The 19,749-nt window shown below is 43.5% G+C and overlaps 1 protein-coding gene across 1 annotated transcript in view; it reads right to left on the bottom strand.

Moving 5' to 3' along the window:
• Positions 1 to 19,749, bottom strand: part of rasgrf2b (Ras protein-specific guanine nucleotide-releasing factor 2b) — a 404,619-nt gene that overhangs the window by 61,907 nt on the left and 322,963 nt on the right. Inside the window, exon 19 of the mRNA XM_070867471.1 lies at positions 6,981 to 7,093. Coding sequence (XP_070723572.1) covers positions 6,981 to 7,093 — 113 coding nt within the window. The remainder of the gene's footprint in view (positions 1 to 6,980; positions 7,094 to 19,749) is intronic.

A 19,749-nucleotide genomic window follows, 5' to 3' on the forward strand; every position in this document is an offset into this window, starting at 1 on the left:
ACACCACGTGGCAGAGGATGATCGATCCGTCGCGGATCACGCAGCACAGGCATCTCAACCCGAGGAAAAAGTGTATGGGGTACATACCTTCACCACCAAGAGCCCTCCTATAATGCTGAAAGTCAAATTAAATGGAGTTCCAGTATCCATGGAGATGGACACAGGTGCGAGTCAGTCAATAATGAGCCAGAAGGCTTTCGAGAAACTGTTGGGCATTAAAGCACAAAGGCCCAAACTGAGCCCGATTAATGCAAAGCTGCGTACCTACACCAAAGAGCTCATACCAGTCACTGGAAGTGCGGCAGTGGAGGTATCGTATGATGGAGCTGTGCATGGCAGGCGGATGGGAATCTATGCAGGGAGGCAGAGGGAAGTAAAAAGGGGGCAGAAGCAAAAGGTAGGAAGGAGAAAAACAAGAGTGGAGGGCAGAGAAATCAAGGGCAAAAATCAAAAAGGGCCACATTACGACATAATTCTAAAAGGACAAAGATGTTAAAAAACAAGCCTGAAGGCTCTGAGTCTCAATACGAGGAGCATTCGTAATAAGGTGGATGAATTAACTGCGCAGATAGCTGTTAACGGATATGATGTAATTGAGTTTAGGGAGACGTGGCTCCAGGGTGACCAAGGCTGGGAACTCAACATCCAGGGGTATTCAATATTCAGCAAGGACAGACAGGAAGGAAAAGGAGGTGGGGTAGGGTTACTGGTTAAAGAGATTAACGCAATAGTAAGGAAGGACATTAGCTTGGATGATGTGGAGTCTATATAGGTAGAGCTGCGAAACACCAAAGGGCAGAAAACGTTAGTGGGAGTTGTGTACAGACCACCAAACAGTAGTAGGGAGGTTGGGGGCGGCATCAAACAGGAAATTAGGGACGCGTGCAATAAGGGTATAGTAGTTATCATGGATGACTTTAATCTATATATTGATTGGGCTAACCAAACTGGTAGCAATACTGTGGAGGAGGAATTCCTGGAATGCATAAGGGATGGTTTTCTAGACCAATATGTCAAGGAACCAACTAGAGAGCAGGCCATCCTAGACTGGCTGTTGTGTAATGAGAGAGGATTAATTAGCAATCTGGTCGTGCGAGGCCCCTTGGGGAAGAGTGACCATAATATGGTAGAATTCTTCATTAAGACGGGGAGTGACACAATTAATTCAGAGACTAGGGTCCTGAACTTTAGAAAGGAAACTTCAACAGTATGAGACGTGAATTGGCTAGGATAGACTGGCAATTGATACTTAAAGGGTTGACGGTGGATAGGCAATGGCAGACATTTAAAGATCACATGGATGGACTACAACAATTGTACATCCCTGTGTGGCATAAAAATAAAAAAGGGAAGGTGGCTCAACCGTAGCTAACAAGGGAAATTAGGGAAAGTTTAAATCCAAGGAAGAGGCATATAAATTGGCTGGAAAAAGCAGTAAACCCGAGGACTGGGAGAAATTTAGAATTCAACAGAGGAGGACTAAGGGTTTAATTAATAGGGGGAAAATAGAGTATGAGAGTAAGCTTGCAGGGAACATAAAAACTGACTGCAAAAGCTTCTATAGATATGTGAAGAGAAAAAGATTAGTGAAGACTAATGTAGGTTCCTTGCAGTCAGAATCAGATGAATTCATAATGGGGAACAAGGAAATGGCAGATCAATTGAACAAATACTTTGGTTCTGTCTTCATTAAGGAAGACACGAATAACCTCCCGAAAATACTAGGGGACCGAGGGTCTAGCGAGAAGGGGGAACTGAGGGAAACCCTTATTAGTCAGGAAATGGTGTTAGGGAAATTGAAAGGACTGAAGGCCGATAAATCCCCAGGGGCTGATAGTCTGCATCCCAGAGTATTTAAGGAAGTGGCCCTAGAAATAGTCGATACATTGATGGTCATTTTCCAACATTCCATGGACTCTGGATCAGTTCCTATGGATTGGAGGGTGCCTAATGTAACCCCACTTTTAAAAAAAGGAGGGAGAGAGAAAACAGGGAATTATAGATCGGTTAGCCTGACATTGGTGGTGGGGAAAATGCTGCAGTCAATTATTAAAGATGTAATAGCAGTGCATTTGGAAAGCAGTCACAGGATCGGTCTAAGTCACCATGGATTTATGAAGGGGAAATCATGCTTGACAAATCTTCTAGAGTTTTTTGAGGATGTAACTAGTAGACTGGATAAGGGAGAACCTGTAGATGTGGTGTATTTGGACTTTCAAAAGGCTTTCAACAAGGTCCCACACAAGAGATTAGTGTGCAAAATTAAGGCACATGGTATTGGGGATAACGTATTGACATGCATAGAGAAATGGTTGGCAGACAGGAAGCAAAGAGTCGGAATAAACGGGTCCTTTTCAGAATGGCAGACAGTGACTCGTGGGCTGCCGCAGGGTTCAATGCTGGGACCCCAGCTATTTATAATATACATTCATGATTTAGACGAAGGAATTAAATGTAATATCTTCAAGTTTGCAGATGACACTAAGCTGTGTGGCAGTGCGAGCTGTGAGGAGGATGCTAAGAAGCTGCAGGGGGACTTGGACAGGTTAGATGAATGGGCAAATGCATGGCAGATGCAGTATAATGTGGATAAATATGAGGTTATCCACTTTGATGGCAAAAACAGGAAGGCAGATTATTATCTGAATGGTGACAGGTTAGTAAAAGGGGAGGTGCAATGAGACCGGGGTGTCATGGTAGATCAGTCATTGAAGGTATGCAGGTACAGCAGTCAGTCAAGAAAGCAAATGGCATGCTAGCCTTCATAGCAAAGGGATTTGAGTATAGGAGCAGGGTGGTCTTGCTGCAGTTGTACAGGGCCCTGGTGAGACCACACCTTGAGTATTGTGTGCAGTTTTGGTCTCCTAATCTGAGGAAGGACGTGCTTGCTATTGAGGGAGTGCAGCGAAGGTTCACCAGACTGATTCCCGGGATGGCAGAATTGACATATGAAGAAAGACTGGATCGGCTAGGCTTATACTCACTGGAATTTAGAAGAATGAGAGGGGATCTCATAAAAACATATAAAATTCTGACGGGACTGGACAGGTTAGATGCAGTAAGAATGTTCCCGATGTTGGGGAAGTCCAGAACCAGGGGACACAATCTAATGATAAGGGGTAACCCATATAGGACCGAGATGAGAGAAACCTTTTCACCCAGAGAGTTGTGAACCTGTGGAATTCTCTACCACAGAAAGTTGTTGAGTCCAGTTCGTTGGACATATTCAAAAGGGAGTTAGATGTGGCCCTTACGGCTAAAGGGATCAGGGGGTATGGAGAGAAGGCTGTGGTGGGGTACTGAGGTTGCATGATCAGCCATGATCATATTGAATGGCGGTACAGGCTCGAAGGGCGAAATGGCCTGCTCCTGCACCTATTTGTTTCTATGACCTATCATTGTGGATTGTTCCAAGCAATGGTCCAACGTCCAACATAGGAGCTGGTTGAATCTTCGAGAAAAGACTGACGTGCATCAACACACACAAAGGGCTGTTTATATACCACAGGTGCCCTTTCGGGATTCACTCGGCTGCAGCCATTTTCCAGAGAAACATGGAGAGTTTGCTGAAATCTGTTCTGCGCACCGTTGTGTTTCAAGACGACATCCTGATCACTGGTCGTGACACCATCGAACATCTACACAACCTGGAAGAGGTGTAAGTTGCCTGGGACTCAGGCTGAAATGCTCCAAGTGTGTTTTCCTGGCACCAGAAGTCGAATTTTTGGGGAGAAAGATTGCAACAGACGGCATCAGGCCCATGGACTCAAAGACAGAGGCCATCAAGAATGCACCCAGAATGTGATGGAGCTGCATTCGTTCCTGGGATTCCTCTACTATTTTGGTAACTTTCTACCCGGGTTGAGCGCGTTGTTAGAGCCTTTGCACATATTGCTACGTAAGGGTGGCGACTGGGTTTGGGGCAAATCTGAAGACACATCCTTTGAGAAGGCCAGGAACCTGCTATGTTCAAATAAGTTACTTGTACACTATGACCCATGTAAATGTTTAGTGCTAGCTTGTGACGCCTCATCGTACGGGGTCAGCTGTGTGTTACAGCAAGCCAATGTATCGGGCAACCTCCAACTGGTTGCATACGCGTCTAGAAGTCTGTCTAAGGCTGAACGAGCCTATAATATGGTCAAGAAAGAGGCGTTAGCATGTGTATATGGGGTTAAGAAAATGCACCAATACCTATTTGAACTTTGGTTTGAGCTTGAAACTGACCATAAACCGCTCATTTCGCTGTTTTCAGGGAGCAAAGGTATAAACACCAATGCTTCGTCCCACATCCGAAGATGGGAACTAACATTATTCGCTTATGACTATGTTATCCGCCATGGAGCAAGCTTTGAAAACTATGTCGATGCTCTCAGCTGGCTATCATTACCCACCACTGGGGTTGAAATGGCACAGCTCGCAGACTTGCTACTGGTCATGGATGCTTTTGAGAGCGACGGGTCACCCGTCACAGCTCGCCAGATCAGGACCTGGACCAGCCAGGATCCTGTGCTATCGTTAGTAAAGAGTTGCATCCCAAATGGGAACTGGTCAGTTATTCCTGGGGAAATGCAAGATGAAATTAAGCCGTTTCACCAACGCAAAGATGAATTGTCCTTCCAGTCGGATTGTCTCTTATGGGGTAATCACGTGGTTTTGCCAAAAAAAGGCAGGGAAACGTTCATACGCGACCTACACAGTACCCACCCAGGCATTGTCATGATGAAGGCAATTGCCAGGTTGCATGTTTGATGGCCCAGCATTGACTTGGACTTGGAGTCACGCGTGCATCAGTGCAACACTTGCTCACAACTGAGCAATGCACCAAGGGAGGCTCCACTGAGTCTGTGGTCATGGCCCTCCAAACCGTGGTCCAGGATCCACGTAGATTTTGCCGGCCCTTTTCTGGGAAAGATGTTTTTAGTAGTAGTGGACGCTTACTCCAAATGGATTGAATGCGTAATCGTGTCATCCAGCACGTCCACAGTCACCATTGAAAGCCTCCGGGACATGATCGCCACCTGTGGCTTACCCGACGTCTTTGGACCGTGTTTCACCAGCTCGGAATTCAACAAGTTTATGTCCCGCAATGGCATCAAGCATGTCGGAGCTTCTTTCTGGTTCACATAGTGCAAAGCACAGCTTGCAGTATGATTCCAGTCTTGTCAGTTCCAGTTTGCAATTTACAACTATTGGTCTGAACACAAAGCAATATTGAGTTGGCAGTGTAGTTAGATGCTGCTGGCTTGTACTGTTGTAAACATGTACCAGTGTCAAATTTATACCCAGAGTAAAGAGGCACCATATAGCACTTACTCTGTAACTTTTTTTAGTGACTTGGGGCTGGATTTTAGGTTTTCTGCTGCACTTGTTGGCGCCCCTGAGGGGCGGCAATGGCGACGGGAATGATTTATGGGTGGGCGGCCAGATTGCAGTGCCGGGAAATTCATTGAGGGTTTTGGGCGAGGGGGCGGTGGGCTGAGCAGCACCACCTGGGAGCAGCGGGCCGGTGTGGAACGTCACCGCTTTACACTGCATTTAGATTTTGAATTGACGCTGAGTCTCTAGCGTCCCGTAGCCGCCCTAGTGGGAACCCCTGGAAACCCAGAGGTGTCCCAGCGGCGGTGAGTGAAGTAAGTAATGAACGAGGTAAGTGTGATTGTTTGGTTTATTTTTATTTTTGCAATTTATCCTAATGTGGGGTGGTCAAGGTATTGGGAAGTTTTTTGTGTGTTTTGTGCTGATTTTCTTTTCTTCAAGCAAATCTCTCTGAGGGAGCACCGAGGCCAGCTCTTTAGCTCAGGATTTTCAGTTGGTCAGCCGGCCTTGTGTTCTAAGAGAGGTGTGGAACGCCTCTCTTAGTGCTCCGCTCCACATTCAGGGCCCAGCAGTTGAATTTTGTGACTAAGGACTTAAACCATTTCCCGGCGCAAACTTTACCGCTCCACCACCATTACCCCGAAATGACTAGAACCGAAAATCCAGTCCGTGATCTCCTACTCTTAATTTTTTAGTATTCTTGCCTCCATCCATCCTAATTCAACTGCTATCACCCCATCTCATTTAGCCTATGGGTCTAACACTGTTATTGATACCCTGTTCCTACCTCCCTGCCCCTAGGTGGTCACAGAATGGTACAGCACAGAAACGGACCAGCCTATCGAATCTGTGCTGGTGTTAGTCTTCACATGACCAACCAAGTTTAATTTCAATCTTATGCTTGCTCCCCAAACCCTGTAACGTTCTTCTTCTCCAAACAGCTATCTGATTCCTTTTCAAAACAATTTATGGTTTTTGCTCCAACAATGGTTTGTGGCAGAGAATTCCATATTTTTATCGCCCTCTGTGCAAAAATGTTTTTTGCTCCTTCCCTTTAATTCTTATTGTGATTATCTTAAATTTTTTCCTGCTTGTTATTGTAGACTCAGAGACTTGGCGGCCATTCTTCACCAATCTGTGGCTGTCGCTTTCAGGCGGCCACGGGCCTTATAGAAAGGGACAATTTCGGCCTCATAACCTCTTATCCCTGGTAACATGCCAGTGAATCTACACTGCCTCTTTTCCATTGCTTTTATAGATGTAGTCCTTACTACTAGGGGGAATCAAGGGGTATGGCGAGAAAGCAGGAATGGGGTACTGAAGTTGCATGTTCAGCCATGAACTCATTGAATGGCGGTGCAGTCTCGAAGGGCCGAATGGCCTACTCCTGCACCTATTTTCTATGTTTCTATGTTTCTATCCTTTCTATAAAGGGGGACCTAAATTTGTAGATAATACTCCTAGAGTTGCCTAACTAGGATCTTGTACAAATTCAAGATTATCTCCATGCTTTGCTTCTAGATACAAACGCCTTTAGAGCACAAATAACCGGGGAAGCTCTAAGAAAATTCTGCCATCCTGTTGCTGTATTTTAAGTACGTTTTCAATGTGGTAAATATAGACCACAACAAGGAATTATTAGCACAGTATAAAAATATCACCTTAAAATGTTGGCTGTGGCTTTCCTTTCTTGGGGTAGCAGGTCGTGATCACGCATCACTTCCTCTAACAAATTTACAACGTTTGACTTCAGTTCACTGTTCATCTCGAAATCCTGAGCAATTAGAAAATAATAAATTCATTAGTATGGGTGTCCACATTTTGCCAGTAAATCCTTTTATATGAAAACCTCTTGATATTTTTATTTGTGTAAACTTTTCCTCACAGTCAATTATTTCTCGGACTGTTGAAAAGGAAGCTTTGTATTTATTGATGATTTTATATACCGATACTGCTCATTATTAAGAAAATGTCTTTCTCACAACCCGATGCAAATCACACACCAGCACCACATCGCAAGAACAATCCAACTCAACTTTGTCAACTTTTCCAAGACCTAAAAGTCATTTTGTTAAAAACACAGGCAAGTAATGAAGAAGAAATGTCACTCAATTATCTGACCTGCTCTTTCCAAAGGACAATGCACACATCTACCCTATGATGGATTCTGCTTCTCACGTTTAATCTGATTCAAAACTTATCAAAGTTTCTCCATGATCACCAGAATTGCAGGAGGTCTATCCCTCCCTATTTCTCTACTGTTCAAATACCTTACGTTGATCAATCTGCTGTGCATATCCAGCAATTTCTTTTACTTTCAGATTTCCAGAATTCACAATTTTTCTTTTTATCTCCGCTACTCAACCGCAACTAGTTGCATTCTACTGATCTTTCGTTAGTTAGAACAACACAGGTACGGTCATATTCTACTTGAATATCCCAGTTCATATTCAATAGCATGGGTGATGTGATGTTTGGTGCCCAAAGCACTGGGTGTCCGTTTACTAAATTATGGAGTCTGAGGCCAGAAGCATTCAAAGCTCTCAGTGATACAATGCTCAATAATGTGATCCAAACGTGTTTCAGACAATTACATCTGGCATGCCAATTATATGCCCAACTCATGCAAATGACAGGCGATCCCCATAATATGAATTCAGGCCCTGAACAGCTTTCCATAAGTTAAATAAATGGTCATACAAATAGGTGTTACAAGGGAAAACTCTTCTCTTCAACTGGATCATTGCTCTAAAAGCTACATTGTTGTTTTTAGTATATGTTTGCAAATTTGCTATATTACTGTGGTTGAACAGAGGAAGGTAGGGATACTTGCAGTTTTCCTGACAGATTCTTAGGGGGAAAAATTTGATATCTTAGCATCTCCAGTTAGCACCTAGCAGGGGCACAAATGGGCGCTGAGGCAGGAGTGCCGTGACGAGGTGAATCCAGTGACAAACTAAAGAAATAAAGGACAGTATCCAATTAAAAACAAGAGCATACAAAGTGGCCAAAACTAGTGAGAGGGCAGAAGATTGGGAAGCTTTTAAAAGCCAGCAAAGAATGACTAAAAAAATGATTAAGAAAGGGAAGATAGACTATGAAAGTAAACTTGCACGAAATATAAAAACAGATAGCAAGAGTTTCTATAGGTATATAAAAAGGAAAAGAGTGGCTAAAGTAAATGTTGGTCCTTTAGAGGATGAGACCTGGGGAATTAATAATGGGGAACATGGAGATGGCAGAAACTCTGAACAAATATTTTGTATCAGTCTTTATAGTAGAGGACACTAACAATATTCCAACAGTGGATAGTCAAGGGGCTATAGGGGGGAGGAACTTAACACAATCACAAACACTAAGGAGGTGGTACTCAGTAAGATAATGGGACTAAAGGCGGATAAATCCCCTGGACCTGATGGCTTTCATCCTAGGATAAGAGAAGTAGTGGCAGAGATAGTGGATGCATTGGTTGTGTTGTATATGCTGACTATGGATGTACTCTATGTGTAGTCACTGTGAGATTGTACAAGATGGAGACTTGTTTACCTGATGTACTATCAATAAGGTTCACACCATGTACATACATGCTGGCACCACCAGAGGGTGCAACTGGTGGAGACTGGGGGTTTCCTAACCTGGTGGAAGGGCCCTGTATAAAAGGCTGCACACCATGCTTGCACGGCACTCTGGAGTTTGGCATAAAGGATCAAGGTCACTACAGTTCAAGTACAACACATTGCATTGTGGAGTCATTCATAAGTACACTATAGACATAACAGGTTGTAATTTACCAAAATCCCCTGGATTCTGGAGAGATCGCAGCAGACTGGAAAACTGCAAATGTAACGCCCCTATTTCAAAAAGGAGGCAGACAAAAAGCAGGAAACTATAGACCAATTAACCTAACATCTGTGGTTGGGAAAATGTTGAAGTCCATTATTAAAGAAGCAGTAGCAGGACATTTGGAAAAAACATAATTCAGTCAGGCAGAGTCAGCATGAAGTTATGAAGGGGAAGTCATGTTTGACAAACTTGCTGGAATTTTTTGAGGATGTAATGAACAGGGTGGATAAAGGGGAACTAGTAGATGTGGTGTATTTGGACTTCCAGAAGGCATTTGACAAGGTGCCACATAAAAGGTTACTGCACAAGATAAAAGTTCACGGGGTTGGGGGGTAATATATTAGTATGGATAGAGGATTGGCTAACTAACAGAAAACAGAGAGTAGGGATAAATGGTTAATTCGCAGGTTGCCAATCAGTAACTAGTGGGGTGCCGCATGGATCAGTGTTGGGACCCCAACTATTTACAATCTATATTAATGATTTGGAAGAAGAGACAGAGTGTAACGTAGCCAAGTTTGTTGATGATACAAAGATGGGAGGAAAAGCAATGTGTAAGGAGGACACAAAAAATCTGCAAAAGGACACATACAGGCTAAGTTAGTGGGCAAAAATTTGGCAGCTGGAGTATAATGTTGGAAAATGTGAGGTTATGCACTTTGGCAGAAAAAAAATCAAAGAGCAAGTTATTATTTAAATGGAGAAAAATTCCAAAATGCTGCAGTACAGTGGGACCTGGGGGTACTTGTGCATGAAACACAAAAGGTTAATTTGCAGGTACAGCAAGTGACCAGGAATGCCAATGGAATCTTAGCCTTTATTAGAAAGGGGATGGAGTTTAAAAGCAGGGAAGTCTTGCTACAGTTATACAGAGTATTGGTGAGGCCACACCTCGAATACTGCATACAGTTTTGGTTTCCATATTTAAGAAAGGGTATATTGCTTAGGAGGCAGTTCAGAGAAGGTTCACTAGGTTGATTCCGGAGATGAGGGGATTGACTTATGAGGAAAGATTGAGTAGGTTGAGCCTCCACTCATTAGAATTCAGAAGAATGAGAGGTGATCTTATCGAAACGTATAAGATAATGAGGGGGCTTGACAAGGTGGATGCAGAGAGGATGTTTCCACTGATGGGGGAGACTAGAACTAGGGGGCATAATCTTAGAATAAGGGGCCTCCCATTTAAAACTGAGATAAGGAGGAATTTCTTCTCCCAGAGGGTTGTAAATCTGTGGAATTTGCTGCCTCAGAGAGCTGTGGAAGCTGGGTCATTGAATAAATTTAAGATGGAGATAGACAGTTTCTTCATCGATAAGGAAATAAGGGGTTATGGGGAACGGGTAGGGAAGTGGACCTGAGTCCATGATCGGATCAGCCTTGATCATATTAAATGGTGGAGCAGGCTCGAGGAACCGTATGGCGTACTCCTGCTCCTATTTCTTATGTTCTTATGTAAATGCCAAATCAAGCCCCCCCATAGCGCTGCCGGTGGTGAGGGGTGAATTGGCTAGAATAGACTGGCAAAGAATACTTAAAGGGTTGACGGTGGATAAGTAATGGCAAACATTTAAACATCACATGGATGAACTTCAGCAATTGTACATCCCTGTCTTGAATAAAAATAAAACAGGGAAGATGGCTCAACCGTGGCTAACAAGGGAAATTAAGGATAGTGTTCAAACAAGGAAGAGGCATATAAATTGGCTAGAAAAAGCAACAAACCTGAGGACTGGGAGAAATTTAGAATTCAACAGAGGAGGACTAAGAGGGGGAAAATAGAGTATGAGAGGAAGCTTGCAGGGAACATAAAAACTGACTGCAAAAGCTTCTATAAATATGTGAAGATAAAAAGATTAGTGAAGACAAACGTAGCTCCCTTACAATCAGATTCAGGTGAATTTATAATGGGGAACAAAGAAATGACAGATCAATTGAACAAATACTTTGATTCTGTCTTCACGAAAGAAGACACAAATAACCTTCCGAATGTACTAGGGGACAGTGGGTCTAGTGAGAAGGAGGAACTAAAGGATATCCTTATAAAGCGGGAAATTGTGTTCGGGAAATTGATGGGATTGAAGGCCAATAAATCCCCGGGGCCTGATAGTCTGCATCCCAGAGTACTTAAGGAAGCGGCCCTAGAAATAATGGATGCATTGGTGATCATTTTCCAACAGTCTATCGACTCTGGATCAGTTCCTCTGGACTGGAGGGTAGCTAATGTAACACCACTTTTTAAAAAAAGGAGAGAGAAAACGGGTAATTATAGACCGGTTAGCCTGACTTCAGTAGTGGGGAAAATGTTGGAATCAATCATTAAGAATGAAATAGCAGTGCATTTGGAAAGCAGTGACAGGATTGGTCCAAGTCAGCATGGATTTATGAAAGGGAAATCCTGCTTGACGAATCTTCTGGAATTTTTTGAGGCTGTAACTAGCAGAGTGGACAAGGGAGAACCAGTGGATGTGGTGTATTTGGACTTTGAAAAGGCTTTTGACAAGGTCCCGCACAAGAGATTGGTGTGCAAAATCAAAGCACATGGAATTGGGGGTAATGCACTGACGTGGATAGAGAACTGGTTGGCAGACAGGAAGCAGAGAGTCGGGATAAATGGGCCCTTTTCAGAACGGCAGGCAGTGACTAGTGGAGTGCCGCAGGGCTCAGTGCTGGGACCCCAGCTCTTTACAATATACATTAGCAATTTAGATGAAGGAATTGAGTGTAATATCTCCAAGTTTGCAGACGACACTAAACTGGGTGGCGGTGTGAGCTGTGAGGAGGACACTAAGAGGCTGCAGGTTGACTTGGACAGGTTAGGTGAGTGGGCAAATGCATGACAGATATAGTATAATGTGAATAAATGTGAGCTTACCCATTTTGGGGGCAAAAACACGAAGGCAGAATATTATCTGAATGGCGGCAGATTAGGAAAAGGGGAGGTGCAACGAGATCTGGGTGTCATGGTTCATCAGTCATTGAAAGTGGGTATGCAGGTACAGCAGGTGGTGAAGAAGGCAAATGGTATGTTGGCCTTCATAGCTAGGGAATTTGAGTATAGGAGCATGGAGGACTTACTGCAGTTGTACAGGGCCTTAGTGAGGCCTCACCTAGAATATTGTGTTCAGTTTTGGTCTCCCAATCTGAGGAAGGATGTTCTTGCTATTGAGCGAGTGCAGCGAAGGTTCACCAGGCTGATTCCAGGGATGGTTGGACTATCATATGAGGAGAGACTGGATCAACTGGGCCTTTATTCACTGGAGTTTAGAAGGATGAGAGGGAATCTCATTGAAACGTATAAGATTCTGAAGGGACTGGACAGGTTAGATGCGGGAAGAATGTTCCCGATGTTGGGGAAGTCCAGAACCAGGGGACATAGTCTTAGGATAAGTGGTAGGCCATTTAGGACTGAGATGAGGAGAAATTTCTTCACTCTGAGCGTTGTTAACCTGCGGAATTCCCTGCCGCAGAGAGTTGTTGATGCCAGTTCATTGGATATATTCAAGAGGAAGTTAGAAATGGCCCTCACGGCTCAGGGGATCAAGGGGTATGGAGAAAAAGCAGGAAAGGGGTACTGAGGGAATGATCAGCCATGATCTTATTGAATGGTGGTGTAGGCTCGAAGGGCCAAATGGCCTACTCCTGCACCTATTTTCTATGTTTTTATGCTATGAGTTAACACCAGGGACTTCAGCGCCAAGCAAATCGTGACATCAGTGAGCGTGCAATGATCACGGGGCACCCGATTTGCAAAATTCATTGTTGCCCCCTGCCTTCGCACCTCGCCCCGACAGTGACAGGGAGAGGATGCCAACTCCAGGGGTGCTACTTAAAGGGATCATGAGTAATGAGTCGTAGCTGTCCGGTTAGTGCTGTTTCGTTGCTTCCTTGTTAGTTTGATATTGTGCAACAGTTGAATTCAGTCATTTAAAGTTTGTTTGGTCTCCAGAGTTTTGTGTCTACTAAAAATTAGTGACATTTTTATTGTCACAACATCTCAAAGTGCTACACTAGAATGAGGTTCTGCAGCATCAATGAACCTCCCTTCAAGAACTGGAAAGAGCCTATGGCAATGTTGACTTGTGATTAGACTGTACCTGATATTGCTTCACGCTGAGTCTAATGCCACTAAGCTAGGCCATTAACATTTGATTTAGCACTCAACCCTTTCTTTGAGCAATGAGATTTAATTTTGCATGCAGCGTGATTCATTAGCGCCTGGTGCTAAATTTCAAACTTTTCTAAATTTACTGCCCATTCATGGGCTATAATGAATTTGTCCCACTTTAAGCTGTACAATATTTGCAATCCCTATGAACATACCTTTCTATTTGCAGTTTTTCGAGGAGTCGTATGACAAGCAGGTGCATTTACACCTTAGACGTTCATTTAGAACTCATCCTTATGACGCTACTATGTGAACAGGGCGAAGCTATTCTTTCTGGATATGTCCGAAGACACCTGCATGGGATTGTATGATTCTCAACTAAGGGCATAACAAAGATATGCACATTTTCCACCCCTTGGGAGCCAGTTGCATTATAGGGATGGCTCTATCGGTGGCCATGTAGGTTACAGCTATGTTGAATTTTTAGCAACCATAGGAGATCCCTGTCATATTTCCCAACCTTGACCCCACACTAATGCAGGTTACTCATGTATTGCTGGCCAGGGTCAGTGAATTGAAATGCAACAAGCAGCAGAAAAGGCTGCTATTCCACAAATTCTGCTTGTGAATGCCATTAAACTGGCAACTCCCATGCTTCTTTCGACTTCCAGCAGACAATGATGCCAACATGAGTGAACGACCACAAAGACTATGGGGATAGCACATGCACCACAGATGTTGCTTATGATACCAATGTGTAACCCAAGTACAAGAGCTGAGGACACATGACATAGAACATAAGAACATAAGAAATAGGAGTAGGCCATTTGACCCCTCGAGCCTGCTCCGCCATTCAATAAGAGCATGGCTGATCTGGTCTTGGCCTCAACTCCTGCCTGCTCCCCATAACCTTTGACTCCCCTATCATTCAAAAATCTATCGATCTCCACCTTAAATATATTCAATGACCCAGCCTCCACAGCTCTCTTGGGCAGAGAATTCCACAGATTCACGAACCTCTGAGAGAAGAAATTCCTCCTCATCTCTGTTTTAAATGTGCGACCCCTTATTCTGAAACTATGCCCTCGAGATCTAGATTATAACATTCTGATGGGATTGGACAGGTTAGATGCAGGAAGAATGTTCCCGATGTTGGGGAAGTTCAGAACCAGGGGTCACAGTCTAAGGATAAGGGTAAGCCATCTAGGACCGAGATGAGGAGAAACTTTTTCACTCAGAGAATTGTGAACCTGTGGAATTCTCTACCACAGGAAGTTGTTGCGTCCAGTTCGTTGGATATATTCAAAATGGAGTTAGATGTGGCACTTATGGCTAAAGGGGTCAGGGGGTATGGAGAGAAGGCAGGGGTGGGGTACTGAAGTTGCATGATCAGCCATGATCATATTGAATGGTGGTGCAGGCTCGAAGGGCTGAATGGCCTGCTCCTGCATCTATTTTCTATGTTTCTATGTTTCTATTCCCCCACGAGGGGAAACATCCTCTCTGAATCTAGCTTGTCGAGCCCCCTCAGAATCTTATATGTTTCATAGAATTATAGAAATTTACAGCACGGAAGGAAGCCATTTCAGCCCATTGTGTCTGCGCCGGCCGACCAAGAGCTATCCAGCCTAATCCCATTTTCCAGCACTTGGTCCGTAGCCCTGTAGGTTACAGCAATTTAAGTGCACATCCTAGTATTTTTTAAATGTAGTGAGGCTGTCTGCCTCTACCACCCTTTCAGGCAGTGAGTTGCAGGACCCCCGTCACCCTCTGGGTGAAGAAATTTCCCCTCATATCTCCTCTATACCTCCTCCCAATTACTTTAAATCTATGCCCCCTGGTTGTTGATCCTTCTGCCAAGGGAAACAGGTCCTTCCTATCCACTCTATCCAGGCCCCTCATAATTTTATACACCTCAATCAGGTCTCCCCTCAACCCCCTCTGTTCCAAAGAAAACAGACCCAGCATGGATATGTTAGCATGGATATGTTAAGGGAAGATCGTGTTTGACTAAACTGATTAAATTGTTTGAGGAGGTAACCAAGAAGGTTGATGAGGGTAGTGCGTACGATGTAGTGTATATGGACTTAGCAAAGCTTTTGACAAGATTCCACTGGTCATGAACGTTAAAGCCTATGGGATCCAGGGCAAAGTGTCAAGTTGGATCCAAAATTGGCTTAGAGGTAGGAAACAAAGGGTAATGGTTGATGGATGTTTTTGTGACTGGAAGGATATTTCCAGTGGGGTTCCATGGGACTCAGTACTGGGTCCCTTGCTTTTTGGGATATATATCAAAGATTTGGATTTGAATATATGGAGTATGATTAAGAAGACAACACTAAAATTGGCTGTGTGATTGATAATGAAGAGGAAAGTCATGGGCTGCAGGAGGATATCAATGTACTGGTCAGGTGGGCAGAGCAGTGGCAAATGGAATTTAATTCAGAGGTGATGCACTTTGGGAGGGCTAATAAGGAAAGGGTATACACATTAAGCAGTCGGCCACTTAATAGTGTAGATGAACAAAGGGATCTTGGAGTGCTTGTCCACAGATCCCTAAAAGTAGCAGGCCAGGTGGATAAGGTGGTTAAGAAGGCATAAGGAATTCTTACCTTTACTGGCCGAGGCATAGACTGTAAGAGCAGGGAGTTTATGCTTAAATTGTATAATATTTTGGTTAGGCCACAGCTGGAGTACTGCATGCAGTTCTGGTCGCCGTATTATAGGAAGGACGTGATTGCACTAGAGAGGGTGCAGAGGCGATTTACTAGGATGATGCATGGAATGGAGAATCTTAGTTATGAGGATAGATTGGATAGGCTGAGTTTGTTCTCATTGGAACAGAGGAGGTGGAGAGGAGACCTCATTGAAATGTACAAAATATTGAGGGGCCTGGATATAGTGGATAGCAAGGGCCTATTTCCATTGGTGGAGGGGTCTATTACGAGGGGGCATAGTTTTAAGGTGGTTGGTGGAAGGTTTAGAGGGGATTTGAGGGGGGGCTTCTTTACGTAGAGGGTTGTGGGGATCTGGAACTCACTGTCTGGAAGAGTGGTGGATGCAAAAACCCTCACCACATTTAAGAGAGGGTTGGATGGGCACTTAAACTGCCGTAACCTGCAGGGTTACGGACCGAGAGCTAGTAATTGGGATTAGATTGGATGACCTTTTGTGGCCGGTGCAGATATAATGGTAAGTACTACAGGGAATAGAATATGGCCTGGGTGATCTCCTGGACTAGTTTTGATCGCCTGGGTGGGTTGGAGAGGAATTTTTCCAGATTTTTTTCCCCAAATTGGCCTGGGTTTTTATCTGGTTTTTGCCTCTCCCAGGAGATCACATGGCTCCAATTGGGGTGGAGTGTAGAATGTTTCAGTGTAAGGGATGTTGCAGTTGTGTGGGGCGGACTGGTTGGGCTGGGTGCTCTTTATCTATCCGCCATTGTTGATTGTTCATAAGTTTATATGTAACCTTTAGTGCTGCTGACCAAGAGCCATGTGGCTCATTGTTGGCCGGCGCGGACACGATAGGCCGAAATGGCCTCCTTCTGCGCTGTAAATTTCTATGTTTCTATGTTTCTACATGTGGCATATGCTCCCACCTGGGTCTTACTGAGCACACTACTGACATCTTCAAGCAGTGATTAAATACCTGTACATATCAGCGGGGGGCTACAGTAAAGTTCACTGGATATTGTTGGAGCCACAAAAATTGAAAGAGTAATAACAGTATTGTGGCCCTTGACGAAAAGTTAGTAATTGGATATGTGTGAAAGAAAGAAAGAAAGAAAGGAAGAAAGACTTGCATTTATATAGCACCTTTCACGACCACTGGACATCTGAAAGTGCTTTACAGCCAATGAATTTTGAAGTGTAGTCACTGGTGTATAGCTAGCAATAATGATTCTGAAGGTTTGGGCTTCCAAAATCAAGATGGAAGGATTGGAGTGCATAGACAACGGGAAAGCACACCCACAAGTTATGTTGTGAATGTGAAATTGCAACATTCAACATTCAGTGAAAACTGCTTGGTCATGCTCATACATACAAAGCCTGCTGTTTATCAATGAATATGAGAGGGGTAAATTTTACAAATCTGCTTTCAATTGGCAAACCCACCAGTCAGAACACACATCATAAACTCAGGTGTGTACTGCCCATGATTTACCGCCCATTAAAATTAATGCACACGCAAATTTCTGATAAAGGCTTGTGGCAAATGATGTTCTCTCCCTCCAATGTGGACTTGTAAAAATTGCCCACAAGGTGCCTCTGGGGTTACAACACCATAGAAATTGAATTTCAACAGAATCAATTTTTGCAGTTAAAATTCTCTGTAGTAGAATGAATTTATATGACAAAAAACACATATCAAATCAACCATCATAACCTTTGCCCAAGGCAGGAGGTTATCTAATAATCTGGAATGTATGGAATGAAACAAAGCAGAATTTAATCGCATGGCTCTGGGGTTATTTTTTCACACTGTCTCAACCACAAATATGGTCAACTTGCACCTTGAGATAATAGTAACAAACACATTAATAAAATTATTCTGCTTTTATAATAAAATCCAACTAATATCATGGAGTACGATTTCAACCCCCGAAGGAAAATCCTGGAGCTATTGTCAATGTTGTGAATCATAGATAACTATATGCATTGGAATAATATCCACAGATCATCCTGTGTACACAGAACACCACTACAGACCCACATCCTGACTTGGTGCTGTTACAAGTACAATATCCAGAGTGCATGAGACTAAATCATTTTTTTTTAAAGGCACAGAATTATTAAAATGCCAGACCTGCTTTGACAGCTAATTGGCATGCATGAAAACAAGGATACCACTGTGGTAACTGTAATTTTCACCCTTCACTATCATTCCAGCTCTGGTCCTAAAACCAGTAATGTGGAATTTCAAACTATTTGTAAAAGTTACTTCACATTACAACAGTGACTGCGCATCAAAAGTACTTCATTGGTTGTAAAGCATTTTGGAACAATCAATCAATCAATCCTTCCTTTCTCTACCCAATTATGTAGTGAGTTCCAATCAGTCACTCAAATCTAGCTGCCATTGATTGGTGATTTAGCCACCAGGCTGCTTGAAATCAGACTCCATCTGCCACAATAAATACTGAAACTTTATAAACCCTGACTGTTCTGGAACCAAACTCTTTTGGTGGAAAGTTAAAAATAACTGCAGCTGCCAGCCTAGGCATGATTCCTGGTCTAGTTAGCTGATCTCAACCAAGGCAACAGTAGAGGTGCTACAATTGGCCTCAGTGTCCTGGGGCTTGGGAGGAGAAAAATACCCCGAGCAAAGACCTCCTCGTTGCACTAAATGTAGCTATACGTTAAACACACATAAGCAATGTGTTTATGATTTTGCTACACCAAGTGCACAGAGGAAATCTGTACGTGGATCAGGCCTGATCCTCACGAGAATAGGACTCTGATCCAAACTGCTCTTAGGGGAGCAGTTTCAACTAAAGTAGCGAGGTTGTGCTGTCATATTTCAGACAGAAGCACATTTCCTACCTTCACTATTTCACCATTCAATAAGAGCATAATAATGATAACAACATTGATCAAACCCCTCTAGATGTTACACCCACAAAAAACAATGCTCTCACGGGCTGTAAAAACAAATATTACCAAAAGATGGCACGCTGAATGCTGACATTAACCAACATATTTTTACAATGCCCGGAAGGAGGCTAGAATTTTCACACCATTTCCGCCGGGTTTATCGGCGAGGTTGCTTGTTTTTGGTGGAAAACCACCCAACGAGAATTTCCACAAAGAGTTCTGCTGACGGTTTCGAAATACCACTGGGGAGCGGACCATTGGTGTGCATCGCTGAAAAAACTGCTACTACCAAAGTTTGGTCTCAGCGGTGACCCGTAGGTGAGTAGAAAAAAAACACCCACGAGAAACCAGCCGGAGCTGGGCGGTAGGTATGAAGCCCTGCAAAAAAAAGGTAAATTAAAGTGTTTTTTACAATGCTTTTAAAATTATTTTAATGCAATTAAGTGGAAAAGGGTCCTGAGAATGTTCTCTGGTTTTTTATTTTTTGGAAAAAAAAAATTTCCTGTTTGTCCCCCTCCCTCGGCCCAACCCGCAGCCTCTGACTAAGTTTGAGTAAGTACCGCCCAATTTGATTGAGAACCGCCCAATTTGCCCAGGATAGCGTTTTCCGCCGAGAATTTCCTGCTGGGCGGAATTTGTTCCTTTTTTTGTGCAATTTTCCGCCAGCGTAAATTTAATAATCTTAGCGGTTTAACAATTTTGAAACATTGCTGATAGCTTTCATTATCCATGGTTTTGCATCCTGCACCAGATTTTCACACATCATAAGTTTCCAAACAATAAATAAGTGACATCGATGACTTTTCAGAGCAGCCTGTAAGTTTTGTCACATGATTTTCTTTTCTTGTTTCCTTTCCTCGAACCTCCTCCACTCTTCTCCCTTGT

Source organism: Pristiophorus japonicus, chromosome 1 (assembly GCF_044704955.1).
Source record: "Pristiophorus japonicus isolate sPriJap1 chromosome 1, sPriJap1.hap1, whole genome shotgun sequence".
NCBI lineage: Eukaryota > Metazoa > Chordata > Chondrichthyes > Pristiophoridae > Pristiophorus > Pristiophorus japonicus.